Genomic DNA, 20,403 nt, shown 5'->3' with positions numbered 1-20,403 from the left:
GGAGATAAACACAGGAGCTTGTCCTTTTCCCTGTCCCCATGACCAGGCACAGGGCCAGGGCACCTTTGTCCCCCAAGGATCGGGTGTCCTGGGCCCTCCCTCCCTCTTTCCACCCTCAGCTCCAGCAGAAGTTTTCCAGACACGTTAGCGGGGAAATATTTGTGCTTGACGTGACTGTCACGTGTGAGACGCCACTGGAACACCCCGGGGGGGCCTGGGCCGTGCTTCCCCCGCGGAGTGGCCCTGGCAGCGGGTGGGATTCGGCCTGGGCGGGACAGATGGACACAGGGAGTGATCACTGAGAGCAGCGTGACCGGGAGAGCAGCTGGAATTGTCTGTGTTGGTGTGAGGGGACACGCAGGTCGGCACCGATGGTGAGTGACCTTTCCCGGGGCTGAGGGGGCTGTGGTGGTTTTCACTCCCTGCCATCCCCAGTTTGATGGGGATGATCGACCCCACTTGTAGAGATTTGTGGGTTCCATTAAGGCCCCCCCATCTCTGAGGGGCCAGGCTGGGGGTGGTGGGTGGCCGTGCTGCCCTCCTGAGGGTGCTGCCAGTGGCTGGGGGGTGGGAGGCCATGTCAGCCCCTCAGAGTGGGGCTGCGCCCCCATTGCCCCCTCACAGCTCCTCCTGCTCCAGTGGGTGCCCCCTTTATCCCTCACAGCTCCCCCTGCTCCTGTGCCCCTGTAGTCCACTCACAGTTCCCCCTGCTCTGGTGCCCCCGTCACCCCTCACAGCTCATGTACCCCCATTATCCCCTTACAGCTTCTACTGCTCTGGTGCCCTCATCATCCCTTCACAGAGCTGCTCCTGTGCCCCCATTGCCCCCTCACAGCTTCCCCTGCTCTGAGCAGGAAAAACAGCTCTGGCTGAGCCTGTGGTCAGCCTGGTAATGCCTGGCTTGGCACTGTGGGGGCTGTGGGGTGGGGAGGAATGGGGAAGGGGCCGTTGCGTTTGGGGGCTTACTGCCGTGACTCCAGCTGATGAGGGGCTTGGGTTCTCCATGACTGAGGTTCTCCCCCTCTCCCAGGGCTGGTGAATGCTACTGGTTGCCCTTCTCCTGCTGCTGTTGGTGCTGCTCATTTGGGCCAAAATGTCCAACCTTCCGTGCAAGGTGGAGGAGAAGCTGGAGCAGACCCCAGAGCAGTCTTCCGCAGCTAAGCCCCCATCCCAAGTGAGCCCGCCGGACACCCACCCACCACCAAGGGCCACCAAAGCCGTGGCCAGGGAGCAGGAGCAGCTGGCCGTGTACAACCCTGCTGCCCTGCGCCGCCCATCCCTTGCCAAGTTTGTGCTGGGCTCCTTTGATGACAACTCCGATGATGAGGTGATGACCACGGCCTTCAGGGTGGGCCGGCGGCGCAGCAGCCTGGCTGGGGTGGGGGCCACCATCCCCGAGTCCCCCGCTGTGAACACCTCTCTGGAGCCTCCCAGGGGCATCAGGTACGGTGCTGGGGCTGAGAATGCGGCGGGATGGCCAGGCTGGAGATGGTGGATATATTTCTCAGGGAACCTGGTACTAAAATTGGGGTACACATGCTTCTTGAGTCCCCCAAGTCGATGTCCCACTCCAACTCCCTTTGGGGCAGAACCCCAGGGAGAGCTGGCGTCCCCAAGCGCTCTGTGACAGCAGCACCATGTGCATGAGCATGGCAACGACCAGGGCAGGAGGTGCTTCCCCAAAATCGCTGTTTTGGATGTTAAACAGGATGGAAGGGCCCCAGTCCTGCTGCCAGGGTCACTTTGCTTCTGCTATGGGGCGATGCTAAGACACTCTTGGTATTGTATGTGGGGAAACACATCCCCGCAGGACTGGAGTATGTGGGATGCTCCTGTGCTGTTCCTGCAAGTCTATGAAAGTAGCTCTTTGGTGTTTTGTGATGAATTAATGAGAACTAGATGAGCTTTGGGCAAATTCACAGTGACTTTTCCCAGTACTGTCAGGGCTGTGGGGCAGCTCTCTGCTGGTCTGCACCAGTCAGCTCCCATGGGAGCGCAGCTGAGGGCCAGAAGGAACAACTGGAAACCAAGTTCTGCTGCCCAGCTCCTCTGGCTTCTCTGCTTGGGTTAAAAATAACACCTCTTTGGCTGTGGGGACATGTTATGACACTCGACAGCCTGGGAGTGGCTCTTGCTGTGCTGGGTTTGGGGTGGGCTCACAGAGCTGCCAGCGCTATCCCTGCTGCTTCTCTGTGCTTCCACATACAAGGAATGTCCTTATGTCCTGCCTGAGTCATGTTATAGACAGGGTTGTTGTGGTTTTCAGGAGGGGATGGGCTTTGGTGGGTTTGGGGCTGAGGGAGGGCAGATAAACCTGTCACTGTCCGATGGGGTGCTCCAGCTACTCAGAAAATACCCTGAGTGCAGGCAGAGACTGGGACATTTGCCAACATCCCAGAGGGGTTTGCATGTATCCTCTTAAAATAAATGTGCCAAGTGCTACTTGTACAAAATCTGCTTGTCTGAGGGGGTTCCAGGGGTGGTCCTCCCTCCTTTGTTTATTTATAGCTCACTTATGGAATAACAGCGAAATATCTGGTTGAGCTATGAGGGAGGATGTGAACCTGCTTTAGAACTAGAAGTTGCTTAAAACTCTGGGCAGAGCCATGGGAAGGCCCAAGCCTGGCTGCACCTCTCAGAGGCTGGGTGCTTGTGCCATGGGGTTTGGAACATGCCCTGTTCAGCCTAGAGGCGTGGCTGTGGGTTCACTGGGGTGGCTGTGGGCTCATTAGAGTGGCTGTGGGCACACTGGGGTGGCTATGGGGTCAGTAACAGCCATCACATCCCACTGCAGGCCCAGCATGTCTGGGACACACCTGCCGAAGCCGGGCCATGAGCACAGGAAGATGGATCTGCAGCGAGACTTCTCTGTTGCCTCCCCGGCAGAGTTCGTCACCCGCTTTGGGGGCAACCGTGTCATCGAGAAGGTCTGTCCCCACACGCCCCTGCCTGGAACTGGGGGGGGGTGTCACTGCTTTTCACAGGGACACCCTTGAGCACTGCCCAAGTGTCCCATGTCCATTGGGCTCAGACCGATGGCAGCCCAGGGCAGCCCAAAGCTGTTCATCGCCCAGCTTCTCATGGGCTGGGAGAGGGAACACCACACAGAGGCTTTGGCTGGTGGGCACAAACAGTGGCTGAAGTCCCATCCTTGGTTATCCCCCAGACATAGGGATGCTGCTGAGGAGCCTCCTGCTCTGCCAGGATGTACTGTCAGGAAGTGCCCGGTTAACACATCCACCCTACTTTGCCCCACACCCGTCGCTTGTCCCCTTGCTGCCATCCCTGGGGGCCATACTCCCAGTCCTGCACCCCAGCAGCAAGGAGAAGGTCCACCCTGCCACCCCCTGTCCCATCCCCAGGTCCTCATTGCCAACAACGGCATTGCTGCCGTGAAGTGCATGCGCTCCATCCGCCGCTGGGCATACGAGATGTTCCGGAACGAGCGCACCATCCGCTTCGTGGTCATGGTCACCCCTGAGGACCTCAAGGCTAACGCAGGTAATTCCTGGAAGCATCCCAGGAGGGAAGTTCCCTGCCTGGGGCTGAGTGGGGGCAGCTCTTTCCTGCCTGGGATGTGAGGGATCTGCATGGCCCAGGGTCACAGACTTTCCTCCTGTGCAGTCACATTTGGGAGGAAGTAATTTTCCTCCCCTCCAGCCTTGCCAGGGTGGAGGATTTGAGGGGGAGGTGCAGCTCATGGGACTGGCTCCCAGCACCCCCACGTGCTGTCTTGCAGAGTACATCAAGATGGCAGATCACTATGTGCCTGTCCCTGGTGGGACCAACAACAACAACTACGCCAACGTGGAGCTGATTGTGGACATTTCCAAACGGATCCCAGTCCAGGTAGTGGGCCACTCCTGTGTCTCCCGCTTCTTTACCAAGGGAAGCTGCTGGGCAGAGGGGACACCCCAAAATGGGTGGTGTCCCTGTGTGCCGAGGAGCTGGGCACAGCGTGTGGCCAATGGGAGATCCAGCACAGGGGTAACATTCCCAATGCTCCTTCTCCATGTGCCAGGCGGTGTGGGCTGGCTGGGGACATGCCTCGGAAAACCACAAGCTGCCAGAACTCCTGCAGAAAAACGGGATAGCTTTCCTAGGTAAGGTCTCACTGCTTCCCTGTCCTGGAGGGAGCAGCAGGTGTTGGGTTGGTGTGGGCACACATTCTCGCTCCCAGGGACACTGCACTGGGAATGCCCCTTTGGTGCCTCTGGCATGCCCACCCTGCAGAGTGGCAGACCCCAGGCTGGTTTCCTGCAACGTTCCCAGGAATCCCACTGTTTTCTGAGTTTTCCCTGTAATTCTCGAGCTGATGCAGTGTTCATGGAGGAATGTTAGGTGGGAGTAAACCTTATGGAATTCCCAGCCAGGGTCAGCCTGGGCTCCCCTTGGAGAAGGGTTGAGCTCCATCCTGAACTGGGAAGTGGGTTTGGGGGTGTTTCCCATGCCTCCACTCCTTGCGGGAGGGCTGGTTGTGCTGACTCAGTGGGGAGCAGCTCCCTGCAGCCTCCATATGATGGGAATGGACCTATAGGGTTGGGCTGACCGCCTCACCCCTTCCCTCCTCTCTGAAGGTCCCCCCAGTGATGCCATGTGGGCGTTGGGGGACAAAGTTGCCTCCACCATCGTGGCTCAGACGCTGGAGATCCCCACACTGCCATGGAGTGGGAGCGGTAAGAGCCCCTCACAGCCCTCACATCCTCCCTGCTCCCCCACTCCCTCTCCCTGCCTTTCTTTGCCCCCCAAACAAACACCAGGTTGGGGTCCCTGGCCTGGCTGGCTGCAGGTATTGGGGACCCCACTGCAGCTGTTGGTTTGGGCAGAGGGGTTTCTGGAGATGGGATGCATGGAAATGGGAAATGGTGTGTGCCAATGCAGAATCTCCAGCATTCTGGGCACAGCCAGGATGCCCCACCAGCTGTGCCACCCTGTGGGTGACCATAGCTCTGGTCATGCCTACAGGTCTGATGGCCCAGTGGTCTGAGGAGGATGAGAAGCATCAGCAGATGATCAGCATCCCCCTGGAGACGTACGCACAGGGCTGTGTGAAGGACCTGCAGGAAGGCCTGGAGGTAACACTGAGCCCATGGGCAGCTGGTTGTCTCTTGCTCACCATGATTTCTCCTCAGAGCCTGCCTGCCCTGGCCCTTGTGGCCTCCAGCACATGTGACAGTGACACAAGGCTGTGGCAGCAGCAGTTTGTCACTCTGCATGGCAGTGGCTTGGTGCAATCCTGCTCAGGGATGTATGGAGCTGTGTGGGCTGTTGGGGTGGTGGTTTGGGGTCCAAAGCACTGTGGTCACTCCAGCCCTTGTCCCTCCTCAGGTGGCCATGAGGATTGGCTACCCACTGATGATCAAGGCAGCAGAAGGCGGTGGGGGCAAAGGCATCCGAAAAGTGGAGGCAGCAGAGGAATTTGGTGCCTGTTTCCGTCAGGTAAGAGGTGCCCAGAACCCTCATCCCTGTCCCCATCCACCCTGGGGCACACAGCAGGTTCTGCTCCCACCCTGGGCATCTCCCACTTTCTGCCTGAACTCTGCCTCCCTCCTGGGGTGAATTTTGGGGGGTGATGGCAGAGCACAACCCTCTCCCTGCTGCAGGTGCAGGCGGAGGCGCCCGGCTCGCCCATTTTCCTGATGCAGCTGGCGCAGCACGCGCGGCACCTGGAGGTGCAGGTGTTGGCTGACGAGTACGGCAATGCCATCTCCCTCTTCGGCCGCGACTGCTCCATCCAGCGCCGGCACCAGAAGATCATCGAGGAGGCGCCGGCCACCATCGCGGCCCCCGCCGTCACCAAGGTCATGGAGAAGGTGGGCAGCCTGGTCTTGGGGCAGCATGAGGTTTTAGTGGGAAACTGAGTGGTCTGGTTCTTGCTGGGTTTATTGGGGTTTTAAGAAAGGGAAGGACTCCCGAGCCCAGCAGGGACTCCCTGTCCAGGGTGGTCAGGCACTGTAACAGGCTTCCCAGGGCAATGGTCACAGCCCTAAGCCTGACATAGTTCAGGGAGCATTTGGACTCTCAAGCACAGGATGGGATTTTTGGGGTGTCCTGTGCATGGCCAGTTGTTGGGTCAATGATCCCTGTGGGTCCCTTCCAAGCCAGTCTCTCTCTCCCCTGATTCCCTGATCCCTACGGGGTCTCCCCTGTCCCGCAGTGTGCCGTCCGCCTGGCCCAGATGGTGGGGTACGTGAGCGCAGGCACCGTGGAGTACCTGTACAGCGAGGACGGGAGCTTCCACTTCCTGGAGCTGAACCCGCGCCTGCAGGTGGAGCACCCGTGCACGGAGATGGTGGCGGATGTGAACCTCCCAGCGGCCCAGCTGCAGGTATCTGTACACACGGGAGATTCCAAGGTGTGTTAGAGGATTTAGTGATTTAGAGAGGAGTGCTGGGCTGGAGCCTGGCTCAGGGAATCTGTCCCATATATCAGGACGGAAGGCACAAGTGGAAGTGATGTAGCATCCCTCTTTCTCCTTTGGCATTCTCTGGGAGCTTTGCATTCAAATCACCTATTGATGTCTCCCAGTGTTAATTTTGATGCTGAAGTCTTGCTCTGGCAGCTCAAGCCCTTATTTCTCACACAGATCGCAATGGGCGTTCCCTTGCACAGGATAAAAGACATTCGGGTGCTGTACGGGGAGAGCCCCTGGGGGGACACCCCCATCAGCTTCCACAGCCCCACCAACCCCCCCGTGCCCAGAGGCCACGTCATTGCTGCCCGGATCACCAGCGAGAACCCCGAGGAGGTGAGCTGGGATCGGGGCCTCGTGCACCAGCCCCACACATGGGGACAAGGTGCACGAGGGACAACCCCACAACCCTGCCATTTGTGGGGTTGATCTGGGCATGGTCCTCTCCAGCCAGACAATGTTCACATGAGTTCCCCATATGGGTTCCCCTTCCCTGTCTCACTGCATGAGTCTCAGTCCTGGTTCCTCCATCCCTGCTCTGTCTTGGCTCAGGGTTTCAAGCCCAGCTCAGGGACGGTGCAGGAGCTGAACTTCCGCAGCAGCAAGAACGTCTGGGGGTATTTCAGCGTGGCAGCGGCCGGGGGGCTGCACGAGTTCACTGATTCCCAGTTCGGGCACTGCTTCTCCTGGGGAGAGAACCGGGAGGAGGCCATCTCGTGAGTGTGGCAGGATGGGTTGGAGGGGGTGGGTGTCCTCAGCAAGAGTCATAATCAGTGCATGAGCTGGAAAAAGTGGCTTTTATCCAAGAGGCCCAGAACAGTGCCACTGTGCTGAGCAGCTGGCTTGTGCTGCCAGGGCTGTCCAGCCAAAGCCAGAGTTTTTAGGACTGTGGTGGTGCTATGGCCCCAGTTTATCAATCTGATCCTCAAGGATGCATGGTAGTGATGTCCTGAGCATTGCCGAGTGCCTGGGAATGGCAGTGTCCATTCAGGAATTGAACAACATGTAGCGAGGCTGTCTTGGGTGTTTAAGTGTTTTATTAAGAGAATTCTGACTGTGGGCCTGTTTCATCCAAGACTGTTTCATGACCAGGTTGGACAGGGCATTGAGCAACCTGGTCTAGTGGAAGATGTCGCTTCCCATGGCGGGGGGTGGAATGGGATGATCTTTAAGGTTCCTTCCAACCCAAACCATCCTGTGATTCTATTCTGTGAAGGTGCCCAGGGCTCAGAGCTCATCACCTCAGAAGCTCATCGTCCCAGTCCCCGTGGCTCCCCCGTTTCCTCTGCTGAAAGCCAAACACTGTATTCTTGGTCATTAATGGAGGGTTTTGCTCCCCAAAGGAACATGGTGGTTGCCCTGAAGGAGCTGTCTATCCGTGGGGATTTCCGGACCACAGTGGAGTATCTGATTAAGCTGCTGGAGACAGAGAGCTTCCAGAACAACAAGATACACACGGGCTGGCTGGACCATCTGATCGCTGAGAAAGTGCAGGTGGGGCACACCGGGGTCTCTGGGGTCACCACTCCCCTCCTGGTCTAGGACCCAAACCCTGTTATTTTTGCCCCCCTCAGGCAGAGAAGCCGGACACGATGCTGGGGCTTGTCTGTGGTGCCCTGAATGTGGCAGATGCTGCCTTCAGGACGTGCATGACCGACTTCCTGCACACGCTGGAGAGGTGTGGGGTGGGGACTGCCCGGAGGGGGGCACAGGGAGTGAATGTCATGGAATGGTTTGGGTTGGAAGTGGCCTTAAAGACCATCTAGTTCCCATCTCCCTGCCATGGGCAGGGACACCATCCACTAGACCAGGTTGCTCCAAGCCCTGCCCAACCTGGTCTGGAACACTTCCAGGGATGGGGCAGCCACAGTGGAAACCTGAGTGTTGCTCTCCTGGGCCATCTTCCTTCCATTTTTGCTGCAGAAGCTTTGCACGTCTAGTGGCAGTCGCCCTGTGAGAGCCGGGGATGGGGATCTGCTGTGACTCACAGCTCTGGCTCCTTTGCTATCACTCTGTTTGGAGAGTGGAAAAGATTTCCCAAGGCTGGGAAAACAGCTTTCAAGGGAAAGTGGCTTGGCTCATGCAGCTTGCTTTTGTTTTTGAATATCAAGGTTATTCCTCTGGCCTTGGAGGGTGCCCAGGGCTCTCCCACATACCTTATCTGAGTGTTTTCCTAGTGCTTGGCCTCCCTCCAGATCCGTTTGTACATAGTGCTCATGTGGGTCATTTAAAGCTGACACTTGTCCCCTCCAGTCACTGTTGTTCCCTCCCACAGCCAGCTGGGAGCTTACATGCCCCAACAGCACCACTGCATCCCAATGCTTGGAGAGGCAAGGAATGCCGTGGTGCCTGACCCCTCCGCTGTGTTCCAGGGGGCAGGTGCTGCCAGCAGCCTCCCTGCTGAACATCGTCGACGTGGAGCTCATCTACGAGGGTGTGAAGTACATCCTGCAGGTGAGGGCAGTGCTGTGCTCCCCCTGAACCGGCCACAGCACTTGCACAGGGACAGGGACCTGTTTCTGCCCTCAGGGACAAAGGTCCTTTAAAACAGTGCAGCGTAAAAACTGAGGTTAATAACCTCATAACCTTAATAACCTCATTTTAACTAGACGGTTTCATACACCCTGTTGCCCTAAGTTTATTAAAAGACTTCCTTTTCTTGCTTTTAAACCCAATTAGTTGAACTTCATGCAAAACTCCCTACTCACAATGAAAGCAGCAGGTGAGCCATGAGTTACACCAGCTCTGGGCTGTGAGCTAGACTAATTCCAGGCTGTGAATTGTACCAGCTCTGGTCTGTGAGTTAACCCAGCTCTGGGCTGTGAGTTAAACCAGCTCCTTGGTGCAGCCTGAGGAGGTTGCTGCCTCCTTCCCTCCTGGCACAGCCCCATCCCGTGGCACTGGCCCTTGCACGGAGTGCAGAGAGATGCTCCTCACTCTCTGCCACCCCCAGCAACCCCCAGCCTGATCCTTGTGGTGTTTTGGGGTTGCACTGAGGGGTCTCCCTGCCCGCAGGTCGCCCGCCAGTCGCTGACAACGTACGTGGTCATCATGAACCACACACACATCGAGATAGACGTGCACCGGCTCAACGACGGCGGGCTCCTGCTGTCCTATGACGGCTGCAGCTACACCACCTACATGAAGGAGGAGATCGACAGGTACCTCCCTCCTCACAGGGCCCCATCAACCATCCCCGCTGACCCACAGCTGGCTGGTGACACCTTTCCCTCTCCTTAAGGTACCGGATCACTATCGGCAACAAAACATGCACCTTCGAGAAGGAGAAGGACCCGACGGTGCTGCGCTCGCCCTCTGCGGGGAAGCTGCTGCAGTACGTGGTGGAAGACGGTGGCCACGTGGACAAGGGGAAGGTTTTTGCAGAAATTGAGGTGAGTTTTGCAGAAAAGCTGGAGGAGCAGCGTTCCTGCAGCGCTGGGGGATGGCAAAGGTGGAACCCACCCGCGCTGCCGCGATGCTCGTGGGATCTGCAGCCCAGGGGTGCTGCTGTCACGCTGACGGTCTCACCCCTCCCCGTCCAGGTGATGAAGATCATCATGACGCTGACGGTAGAGGAGGCCGGGCGGGTGCACTACATCAAGCGGCCGGGGGCGCTGCTGGAGGCCGGCTGTGTCATCGCTCGCCTCCAGCTCGATGATCCCACCAAAGTGAAGCCCGTGAGTCTGCGGGGGCCCTGCCACGCTGCTGTCCCCTCCTGCCTGCTCCCAGCTGGCATCCCGGGAATGCTCCCTGCGGGACAAAGTGGAGGAGCTGCCCTGACTGGGGCGGCACAGGGACGTGTCCCCGTGCCTCGGGGGGTCATGCCGTGTCCCTTAGCCGGTTGTGCTGGGGCTTAAGCACTGCTGCACGTGGATTGCTCTGTTTCAGTGTCCCACACGTGCTTACTGGGTGTGCAGAGGCTCACACGCACTAAAAATGTGCATCTAAAGCACTAAAATCTCCAGGTTTTCTGCACTTTTAGCTCGATGAGGCACTGGCACAGCCATGAACCTGAATGTCAAGTGCTTCCTCTGAATCTAACGCAAAGCAGACTGGAGAGGTCGTGCTGCTTCCTCTGGGGCAGCTGCAGCTCTTGGGGAGGGTCTGTCCCAGGTCAGCAAGGACAGGTCAGGCCACCTCCCTGTGCCCTCTCCAGGCGCAGCCGTTCACAGGGGATCTCCCAGCCCAGCAGACCCTCCCCATCACCGGCGAGAAGCAGCACCAAGTTCTCCGCAATGTGCTGGACAACCTCACCAACATCATGAACGGGTACTGCCTGCCCGAGCCCTATTTCAAGGCCAAGGTGGGTGCCATGTGCCAGGTGTCCTGCCCTGCTGCCACGTGTTTGCCACGACGGCGAGCCCAGCAGTGCTGGTGGGAGCAGGCAGCACCAGCTTCTGCTCCCACAGGTGAAGGAATGGGTGGCACAGCTGATGACCACCCTGCGGGACCCTGCCCTGCCCCTCCTGGAGCTGCAGGAGATCATGACGAGCATTTCGGGAAGAATCCCACTGTCTGTGGAGAAGTCCATCCGGAAGGTGATGGCACAGTATGCCAGCAATATCACCTCGGTGCTCTGCCGCTTCCCCAGCCAGCAGGTGAGCGCCACAGGGGCTGCACCCAGCTCTGCCCCACTCCTTTTAACTGGAGCTTCTGCCTGAATTTGTGCTACCAAGATCTTAGGGGTGAGGAAAATATGTGTGTTTCTATGTGTATTTGTTTCTATCTGTGTATTTGTTTCTATCTGTGTAGTTGTTTCTATCTGTGTAGTTGTTTCTATCTGTGTATTTGTTTCTATCTCTGTATTTGTTGCTATCTCTGTATTTGTTTCTATCTCTGTATTTGTTTCTATCTCTGTATTTGTTTCTATCTCTGTATTTGTTTTGTATTTATTTGCCACTTAGCATTTATCACTTTCGGAGAAAAAAACCAAGGGAAAGGCTCCAGGTGCAGCAGCCCCATCCCCAGGGAAGGGGTGAGCTGGTGGCCTTGTGCCCCTGAGCCACCCCAGAGCCTGTCCCCTCTCCCCACAGATCGCCAACGTGCTGGACACCCACGCAGCCACGCTGCAGAGGAAAGCTGAGCGGGAGGTCTTCTTCATGAACACACAGAGCTTGGTGCAGCTGGTGCAGAGGTGAGCCCTGTGCTGTCTGTGACCCCCTGGTCCCTCCACCATGGCCACTTCCTTGTATCACAGTGGGGTTTTTGGTCCCCAGGTACCGCAGTGGCATCCGGGGCTACATGAAGACAGTGGTGCTGGACCTGCTCAGGCGTTACCTGCAAGTAGAGACACAGTTCCAGCATGGTGAGGGCTCAGAGCTCTCTGGGGAAAGGTCTATGGGGCTCTGGGGGGTGCAGGGCTCTCTGGGGGGCTGCAGGGCTCACCATGCCCTGCCCCACAGCTCACTATGACAAGTGTGTCATCAGCCTGCGGGAGAAGTGTAAACCCGACATGAACCCCGTGCTGGAGAGCATCTTCTCCCACGCCCAGGTGGCCAAGAAGAACCTGCTGGTGATCATGTTAATTGTGAGTACAGCCCATGCCTGAGATTCCAGGAGCAAAGGCTGGTGGCAGGGAAGAGCCTGTGTGCCGAGGCAGCTCTGCATCGCTGCAGGATGGCCGCAGTTGTCACAGCCCTGTGCTTTCTCCTTGAAATACAGACACATGGGAAGCAGCTTTTCTGCTCCTGTTTAATGCATCCCAAGGTTTGAGGTTTGCATTCAAGTGTCCATTCCTACCTCATTATCCCTTTATTTTGTGCCTTTATTTTAATTATCTCCCCTCTGTTGTGTGGGTCACTTGGGTCAAAGAGCATCTTGCACCATTTTAGTACCTTGGGTTTTATCCCCATTGCCTGTGTGGGGTTGGGTTTTGGGATGAAGCCATCCTGTGCAGGAGGAAGGCATCCCATGAGAGTGTGGGGTGCAGGATAAAGCCATCCCATGTGATACTGGGGTTTGGGATGAATCCAGCCCAGATGCCTGAGCCAAGCTGTGCTGGTGTGGCCTTGCAGGACCAGCTGTGTGGCCGTGACCCCACGCTGACAGACGAGCTGACGGCCATCCTGCATGAGCTGACACAGCTCAGCAAGACTGAGCACTCCAAAGTGGCACTGAGGGCCCGGCAGGTCAGTGAGCACCACGTGGTGCCATCCCAGCCCTGTCCCCAGCCTTGTGCCCTTCACTCCAGCTCCACCTCTCCCCTCACAGGTGCTCATTGCCTCTCACATGCCCTCCTACGAGCTGCGGCACAACCAGGTGGAGTCCATCTTCATCTCTGCCATCGACATGTATGGACACGAGTACTGCCCTGAGAACCTCAAGGTTGGGAATTGTGCATTTTTCCAGAGGGAATTCAGGTGGCTTTGGGGAGGGGGTCTGGCTGCAAGTGGTTTAATCTTAAAAATAGCCAAAAAAGCACTGAGAGTGCTACAGCTGCAGTGGCTGTGTGTAGCAGAGGAGAGGGTGCACTCCCGTGCTGCCAGTCTCCATCCCTTGTTCTGCACTGCGTTTGGCAGGGAACTGACATGTGGATCTATGTCTGGCTCTGTCTGTGACCCCATGGTGGGTTGGCTGTTCCAGGGCACCCCAGTGGCCAGTCCTGCTCACCCCTCATTGAGGGACCCATCTGGAACGTGCCTCCCCCATCCTGTGATGGAGCAAGCTGGTCCCGCTTCATCCTTGCCCTAAATTCTGCTTTCTTCCCCCAGAAACTGATCCTGTCAGAAACCTCCATCTTTGATGTGCTTCCCGTCTTCTTCTACCACACCAACAGGGTGGTGCGCATGGCAGCGCTGGAGGTGAGGGCTGAGGGGCTGCAGGGGGCACGGGGGGGCCTGGGGATGGCACAGGGGGGTGTGGAGGGAGCAAGGGCATGGTGGTACCCCCTGCATCCCCCTCAGGTGTATGTGCGGCGGGGCTACATCGCCTATGAGCTGAACAGCCTCCAGCACCGGCAGCTCTCGGATGGCACCTGCCTGGTGGAGTTCCAGTTCATGCTGCCCTCCTCCCACCCCAACAGGTACAGGGGGTCCCACTCCCCTGGGCATGGTTCTTTTTGCAAAGCTGTCAGGTTTGTACCATTCCCTCCATGTGAAGCACAGGGACCCTCAGCAGGAGCTGCTCACTGTGCTGTCCCACTGCTGGTGGAGCAGAATGAGCTCTCTCCAGGCCAGGGTCCCATGTGGGACCTCCATGGTCCTGGTTGGACCCTGGAGAGGTGCCTCTCCCCATGGCTGATGGTTGCCTTGCTCCCCTGGCAGGATGGCTGTCCCCATCAGCATCTCCAACCCTGACCTGGCCCGGCACAGCACTGAGCTCTTCATGGACAGCGGCTTTTCCCCCCCAAGCCAGCGGATGGGAGTCATGGTGGCCTTCAGCAGATTTGAGGACTTCACAAGGTGGGGATGCAGGGACATACCTGGCTGGTTTTGTGCATTTTGGGTGCCACTGTTGTTGTTAGAGAGCAAAACAGGGTGGAAGAGCTGCAGCTGGGCAGTGCCTGAGGCAGCTCCAGTTCCCATCACAGCTGGAGGCTGGGTCTTCTCAGTAGGACAGTTACCTGGTGGGGACATGATGTGGCTTTTGGGGACATGTGGGACCTGGATAAAGCTTACATGGCCCAGGTTAAACATCTCTGCTTGTAACACAGCAGCGCTCCGAGCTGTGTTTCATGAGCTGTGGGTTTACCATGGGCTGGCGGAGCCGGCACACACCTTGGGCTGTTGTGCTGGTACCTGTGTCCCTGCCACAGTGGGCACCTGGTGCTGTCCTCTCAGGCAGGGGTGCACAATGTGCTGTGTGGTCACCCCATCCCTGCTGTTTGGGCAGGAACTTCGATGAAGTGATCTCCTGCTTTGCCAACTCTCCGTCGGAGAGCGGGCTCATCAGCGAGGCACAAGCCACCATCTATGAAGAGGATGATGCCAAGGTGGGCACAGTGCTGCTGCTGACCCCCCAGGTGGTGCTGGTCTGGCAGTGGTGCTGCTGGTTGGGGTTGACTGGTGGATTTTGTTGCCAGAACATCCGAGAGGAGCCAATCCACATCCTCAACATCGCGCTTTGCTCAGCTGACCATGTGGAAGATGAGAAGCTGGTGCCCATCTTCAGGGCCTTTGCCCAGTCCAAGGTCTGTCACTGGGGCTGGACCCCCTTTCTGCAGAGCCTTCAAGCTGGGGCACTGTACCCCATGGCACTGCCTCATCTCCACGGAGGGGGTCACCAAAATGCTATAGCTTGGGTTTTGTTTGCTCCCTTGTTGGAGATGCTTATGCTCCCATGACTGCTGGAATCTTCTGTTTCTTTGTAGAAAAATATCCTTGTGGACTATGGTCTCCGGAGAATCACATTCCTCATTGCCCAGCAGGTGAGTGCAACTGAGCCTCCAACATCTCTAAATATCTTATACAGCACTGAGGGACGGATGAACCCATTGTGCATCAGGAGCTGGAAATTTATTAATGAGTGATTCAGTAAGTGATTTATCTCCTGTGTCAGCCTTTATGTAGCTCATATCTCCAGTAATGTGGTTCCTGCAGGGCCACTACATAGCTTTAAGCTGCCTTTAAAAGGCATCATAGAATCATTATAAAGTCAGAGTGGTTTGTGTTGGAAAGGACCTTAATGCACATCCCATTCCACCCTGATGCTATGGGCAGGGATACCTTCCACTATCCCAGGTTGCTCCAAGCCCCATCCAGCCTGGCCTTGAACACATCTAGGGATGGGGCAGCCACAGCTTCTCGTCAGGGCAACCTGTGCCAGGGTCTCCCCACCCTCACAGGGAAGAATTTCTTTCTAAAGTCTAACCCAATTAATTCGTCCTAGCCCTTTTCCCTTTGGGGAGTGAAGCTTGCAAGGTTTTTGACTTTTAATGAATCCACTGAAAATCAGAACAATCCTCTGCATGCCAGGACTATTCACGTTGTCCTCTCTCTCCCTTTTTTTCTAGAGAGAATTCCCAAAGTTTTTCACGTTCAGAGCCAGGGACGAGGTAGGAGCGGGTGGGAGTGGAGCCCCCGTGGTGCTGGCTTACCACTGGCTCAGTGCTGGCTCACCGCGGGCTCACGGCTGTGCCGGGGCAGTTTGCAGAGGATCGGATCTACCGGCACCTGGAGCCGGCACTCGCCTTCCAGCTGGAGCTGAGCCGCATGCGCAACTTCGACCTGACGGCCATTCCCTGCGCCAACCACAAGATGCACCTGTACCTGGGGGCTGCCAAGGTGCGGGCGGGCGCCGAGACCACCGACTACCGCTTCTTCATCCGCGCCATTGTGCGCCACTCCGACCTCATCACCAAGGCAAGGCGGTGCCGGGTGTCCCTGGTGGGCACGTTTTGGGTGCAGGGGTGGTCTGGGCACCACTGAGCTGCCTGGGCCACCACAGGAGGCCTCCTTCGAGTACCTGCAGAACGAGGGCGAGCGGCTGCTCCTGGAGGCCATGGATGAGCTGGAGGTGGCCTTCAACAACACCATCGTCCGCACCGACTGCAACCACATCTTCCTCAACTTCGTCCCGAACGTCATCATGGATCCCTCCAAGGTGTGTTTCTCAGGATTCTGCTTCCTGCTATTTGTGCGTTGCTGATCTGCAGACGGAGGTTCTGTCACCCCCTGAGCTTGATACCACTGCAGGGATGAGCAACCAACCCACAGCTGTTTTCCTCCCCCCAGTGGATGGGGGGCCGTGGGGATGGGGAAGAGAGAAGGGGCTTTCCAAAGCTAATCCAAAATGGCTGTTTGGGGTTGAGATGCAGTAGGGCTGTTCCAGCCCTGGCATTGTGCACTTGCGGGCAGTGCTGTCCTTGGAGCCACCAACCCATCCGTGTGCCATCCCATGCCCAGATCGAGGAGTCGGTGCGCTCCATGGTGATGCGCTACGGCAGCCGCCTCTGGAAGCTGCGGGTCCTGCAGGCCGAGGTGAAGATCAACATCCGCCTGACACCCACTGCCACCGCCATCCCCATCCGCCTCTTCCTGACCAATGAGTCCGGGTACTACCTGGACATCAGCCTCTACAAGGAAGTGAGGGACCCCAGCACTGGCAATGTGAGTAACCACAGCTCCAGCTGCAAGAACCCAGCCATGACTGCCTGAGCACTGCTGGCTGTGGCAGAGCTCTGGGGGGGCTTCTGCAAAACTCCTTGTGCATCTGCAGTGCTGGTCTGTCCAGAGCCCCCAGACTTCCAACAGCATTCCCAGGGCTGGTCTGGTTTCACTCCCCTCTGTCTGCATCCATTTGAACTCCCCATGGTCATACTTTGCTCCAAAATGTTCTGAGCTCCATCCAGTTGGACTCCTTGGGGTGATGCTGGTGCATGGTCAGACAGTTTTGGGTCTGGGAGGTGAAGGTTATGGTGTCACTGGTACTTGCAGCACAGCAATGTGACACTGACCCGTCAATAGCAAAAACTGGGGTGGAAAATCGTGCTTGAGACACAGGCACAAGCACTTTGGCCAGGCAGAGCTCAGGAGTGCTCCAGCAGAAGACTCATCATGACACTGGGAGAAGGCAGCCAACGCTCTGCCCTTCTCCTCAGATCATGTTCCAGTCATATGGAGACAAGCAGGGGCCACAGCATGGAATGCTCATCAACACCCCCTATGTCACCAAGGACCTGCTCCAGGCCAAGCGGTTCCAGGCACAGTCCTTGGGCACCACCTACGTGTATGACTTTCCAGAGATGATCAGGCAGGTGAGTCTGGCTGAGCAGAAAGAGCTCTGAATTACTGCATTTGTTCTTCAACCTCACTCTTCCTAAATATTCCCATCTGGGTAAAAGGCCCCTCTCCCCTGAGCTAGACAATGAGAAAAGGAAAAGAGCCCAAACTGCAGCATTTTTGGTTATATGAAATATTTCTAAACCAATTCCAAGTTCTTGGAATTCCTGGCTCTCCCTGCCTGTGGCAAGGGTTGGAACTAGATGGTCTTCAAGGTCTCTTCCAAACCCAAGCGATTCAAGGATTTGATGATTCTTGCAACTTGCTGTGGTTGCACTCATGCAGGATGTGAACCAGGAGGCCCCATGCAAGGAGGGCTGCAGCACTGGGGGCCTCTGACACAGAGTTTTGCTCCTCCCAGTCCCAGACACCCCAGTCCCAGGCTGCTGCAGTAGTGTGCTTGTGCTGGGCAATATCCCAGGAGCTGCCTGGCCCCTGCACCAGCTCATCCCAAGCACTGTGTCTCTGCAGGCTCTCTTCAAATTGTGGGGCTCCTCAGACCGGTACCCCAAGGACATCCTGACTTACACTGAACTGGTGCTGGACTCACAGGGGCACCTCGTGCAGATGAACAGGGTCCCTGGAGGGAATGAGGTAGTGGGAGATGATTTGGGAATGGGGTGGGGGAAGCAGGTGGGAATGGCTGGTGGCTCAATTCATGTGTGTTTAAAGCTCGGGAGATGCCCCTCAAGCATCTCATCTGTTGGTTAATGCCACCTGCAGCTCAGCCCCATGTCTCTTGGACGTGGCACTCAGTGCTGTTGACAAGGTCTAGTTGACAAGGTAGTGATCGGTCCAAGGTTGGACTCCATGATCTTGGAGGTCTTTTCCACCTCAATGATTCTGTGATTCTCTGGAGAATTCTGTACCTTGTGCTGTTTCGGGGCAGGTGGGAATGGTTGCTTTCAAAATGAAGCTGAAGACCCCTGAGTATCCCAAAGGCCGGGACATCGTGCTCATCTGCAACGACATCACACACAAGATTGGCTCCTTTGGGCCTGAGGAGGACCTGGTGTTCCTGAGGGCCTCGGAGCTGGCGCGGGCTGAGGGAATCCCCCGCGTCTACATCGCCGCCAACAGCGGCGCCCGCATCGGCTTTGCCGAGGAGATCAAGCAAATGTTCCAGGTGGCCTGGGTGGACCCTGCCGAGCCCCACAAGGTGTGTGGGCACCTCTGCCCCTGCAGCACAGAAAACAATGGAGGGCTTAGCTGGGGAAGGAAGGACCAGGGCTAAATTGGGACATCAAGCTGTGGGATCAGAACAGGGAGTGAGCCCACACCTGCACCCAGCACCACAGGGACGGTTCCTTCAACTCTCCCCAGATAAAGCTCTGTCCAGCCCTGGTCCCTCAGCCACTGGTGATGCTCAGTGGGGGCTCGGGGTGGTTTTGGAGAGGGGCCATGTCCCTCATGAGTGTGTGCATTGGGTGTTCTGCAACTCATCCTCCTGCTCTTCATTTTCAGGGGTTCAGGTATCTGTACCTGACTCCCCAGGACTACACAAGGATCAGCACCATGAACTCGGTGCGCTGTGAACACGTGGAGGAAGGTGGTGAGTCCAGGTGAGCCCTGGTATCCCCTGGGTTGCACAGAGACACCCCAAGCCTTGCCCTATATCCTGCCATGATGCATCTCCCAGCTCCTGGCTCAGCATCCTGACAGACACATTACACAGGTGAGTTCTTCCCTTGCTTCCACCCACACCATGGCTCTGCTTTCCCTGCAGGTATGTCCTCCTGGACATAATTGGGAAGGAAAATGGATTTGGGGTGGAAAACCTGAGAGCTGCAGGCACCATTGCTGGGGAGTCCTCCCGTGCCTACGACGAGATAGTGACCATCAGCATGGTACTGCTGGGGCCCCTCCCCTGCTCCTCCCCTCTCTCCTGCTCACTTTTAAGGTGCCTCTGGAGGGGGTAACAGGATGCAACAAGGATCAGATCCCTTCAGAGCATCCTTCTCCAGGTGTTTGTGATCCGTCCTGCACCCTCTGCCCCCAGTGACCCCACATGTCCTTGTGTGTGTGCCCAGGTGACCTGTCGTGCCATCGGGATCGGTGCCTACCTGGTGAGGCTGGGCCAGCGTGTCATCCAGGTGGAGAACTCTCACATCATCCTCACGGGTGTCACGGCTCTCAATAAGGTACTGAGTCCAGCTGTGTGTCCTCCATGGCACTGTCCCTCACACCACTCCCTGTGTGGGCTCCTTCCCTGTCCCATGGGAAAAGGTGGCATCTCCCTGCTCATCACCTCATGGGACCTTGTCTGGAGGAGCTGCAGCTGTGCTGGTCTCACTGAGCAGGGAGACCATGTCACCCCACAGCTTTGCAATGTTGTTTTAGGGGCCAGGGCATCATTCCTGCGGCAGGGTGGGATGGATGAGTTGCCTCAAGGACTATTGGGTTCCAGCCCCAGGGGCAGGACCCATCTCTGGGCAAAACACTGGTTTGAGCTGATTTCAAACCTGCTGCACTAAACCTGTGCACTGAAGCAGGATCCCTTCGCTTTAGCATCAGCCTGTACAGAGGGGGAAATTCAGCCTCAGACCAGAGGCAACATGTCTGTGCAGAGATGTGGATTAACAAACAGAGCAAGGGAGTGCCTTCTGTGGTGGCAGAGCCCCATCTGTTTCTGTTGGTAACTCTGTGCAGGTGTTGGGCCGGGAGGTTTACACCTCCAACAACCAGCTGGGAGGAGTGCAGATCATGCACAACAACGGCGTTTCCCATGTCACCGTCCCAGATGACTTTGAGGGGGTCTACACTATCCTGCAGTGGCTCTCGTACATACCCAAGGTAGGAAGGTGCTGCAGGGTGGTGATGTGGGGAGTGTTACCCCATACCCAGCTGGTGACCTGCCCTTTGGGGTCTCCCTTGCAGGATAACCAGAGCCCTGTGCCTGTCACTGCCGTAAGTGACCCCGTTGAAAGAGAAATTGATTTTATCCCTTCCAAAGTCCCCTACGACCCCAGGTGGATGCTGGCAGGGAGACCCCATCCAAGTAAGTGAGGGCAGCCCAAGACCTTTACAGTACTGCTCCCAAAAATAGCTTGCAGGTGCACCCCCTCTGTCCTGGTGCAGAAGGTGTTCTTTGCCATGGGTTGGTGCACAGGGAGCCCTTCAGTGCTCACCCTTGCACCATTCCATGTTTTCCTGTGCTCCACAGGTCTCAAGGGGATCTGGCAGAGCGGCTTCTTCGACCAGGGCAGTTTCATGGAGATCATGAAGCCGTGGGCTCAGACAGTTGTGGTTGGCAGAGCGAGGTACTGCCGGGAG

The 20,403-nt window shown here is 57.0% G+C and overlaps 1 protein-coding gene across 1 annotated transcript in view; it reads left to right on the top strand.

The window, feature by feature from the left end:
• The first annotated feature begins 2 nt into the window (after window positions 1-2).
• ACACB (acetyl-CoA carboxylase beta) overlaps window positions 3-20,403 on the top strand; it is a 26,047-nt gene continuing 5,646 nt past the window's right edge. The window contains exons 1-45 of the mRNA XM_032706092.1: window positions 3-374; window positions 1,031-1,443; window positions 2,795-2,927; window positions 3,363-3,501; window positions 3,740-3,849; window positions 4,022-4,103; window positions 4,578-4,676; window positions 4,966-5,075; window positions 5,329-5,439; window positions 5,604-5,813; window positions 6,158-6,328; window positions 6,587-6,748; window positions 6,965-7,128; window positions 7,756-7,906; window positions 7,987-8,090; window positions 8,785-8,866; window positions 9,428-9,573; window positions 9,654-9,804; window positions 9,955-10,089; window positions 10,569-10,715; window positions 10,822-11,010; window positions 11,446-11,546; window positions 11,629-11,717; window positions 11,815-11,939; window positions 12,427-12,540; window positions 12,623-12,736; window positions 13,123-13,212; window positions 13,315-13,433; window positions 13,675-13,812; window positions 14,243-14,342; window positions 14,433-14,540; window positions 14,721-14,777; window positions 15,363-15,404; window positions 15,496-15,711; window positions 15,797-15,952; window positions 16,255-16,458; window positions 16,950-17,105; window positions 17,602-17,724; window positions 18,020-18,289; window positions 18,595-18,692; window positions 18,857-18,977; window positions 19,161-19,271; window positions 19,780-19,923; window positions 20,008-20,128; window positions 20,294-20,390. Of these exons, the coding sequence (XP_032561983.1) occupies window positions 1,040-1,443; window positions 2,795-2,927; window positions 3,363-3,501; window positions 3,740-3,849; window positions 4,022-4,103; window positions 4,578-4,676; window positions 4,966-5,075; window positions 5,329-5,439; window positions 5,604-5,813; window positions 6,158-6,328; window positions 6,587-6,748; window positions 6,965-7,128; window positions 7,756-7,906; window positions 7,987-8,090; window positions 8,785-8,866; window positions 9,428-9,573; window positions 9,654-9,804; window positions 9,955-10,089; window positions 10,569-10,715; window positions 10,822-11,010; window positions 11,446-11,546; window positions 11,629-11,717; window positions 11,815-11,939; window positions 12,427-12,540; window positions 12,623-12,736; window positions 13,123-13,212; window positions 13,315-13,433; window positions 13,675-13,812; window positions 14,243-14,342; window positions 14,433-14,540; window positions 14,721-14,777; window positions 15,363-15,404; window positions 15,496-15,711; window positions 15,797-15,952; window positions 16,255-16,458; window positions 16,950-17,105; window positions 17,602-17,724; window positions 18,020-18,289; window positions 18,595-18,692; window positions 18,857-18,977; window positions 19,161-19,271; window positions 19,780-19,923; window positions 20,008-20,128; window positions 20,294-20,390 (6,014 nt within the window). The 5' untranslated portion in view covers window positions 3-374; window positions 1,031-1,039. The remainder of the gene's footprint in view (window positions 375-1,030; window positions 1,444-2,794; window positions 2,928-3,362; window positions 3,502-3,739; window positions 3,850-4,021; window positions 4,104-4,577; window positions 4,677-4,965; window positions 5,076-5,328; window positions 5,440-5,603; window positions 5,814-6,157; window positions 6,329-6,586; window positions 6,749-6,964; window positions 7,129-7,755; window positions 7,907-7,986; window positions 8,091-8,784; window positions 8,867-9,427; window positions 9,574-9,653; window positions 9,805-9,954; window positions 10,090-10,568; window positions 10,716-10,821; window positions 11,011-11,445; window positions 11,547-11,628; window positions 11,718-11,814; window positions 11,940-12,426; window positions 12,541-12,622; window positions 12,737-13,122; window positions 13,213-13,314; window positions 13,434-13,674; window positions 13,813-14,242; window positions 14,343-14,432; window positions 14,541-14,720; window positions 14,778-15,362; window positions 15,405-15,495; window positions 15,712-15,796; window positions 15,953-16,254; window positions 16,459-16,949; window positions 17,106-17,601; window positions 17,725-18,019; window positions 18,290-18,594; window positions 18,693-18,856; window positions 18,978-19,160; window positions 19,272-19,779; window positions 19,924-20,007; window positions 20,129-20,293; window positions 20,391-20,403) is intronic.

This window comes from Chiroxiphia lanceolata, chromosome 18, assembly GCF_009829145.1.
Source record: "Chiroxiphia lanceolata isolate bChiLan1 chromosome 18, bChiLan1.pri, whole genome shotgun sequence".
Lineage (NCBI taxonomy): Eukaryota > Metazoa > Chordata > Aves > Passeriformes > Pipridae > Chiroxiphia > Chiroxiphia lanceolata.
Note: the sequence above shows the minus strand (reverse complement) of the source record. Positions and strands in the feature narration are given on the sequence as shown.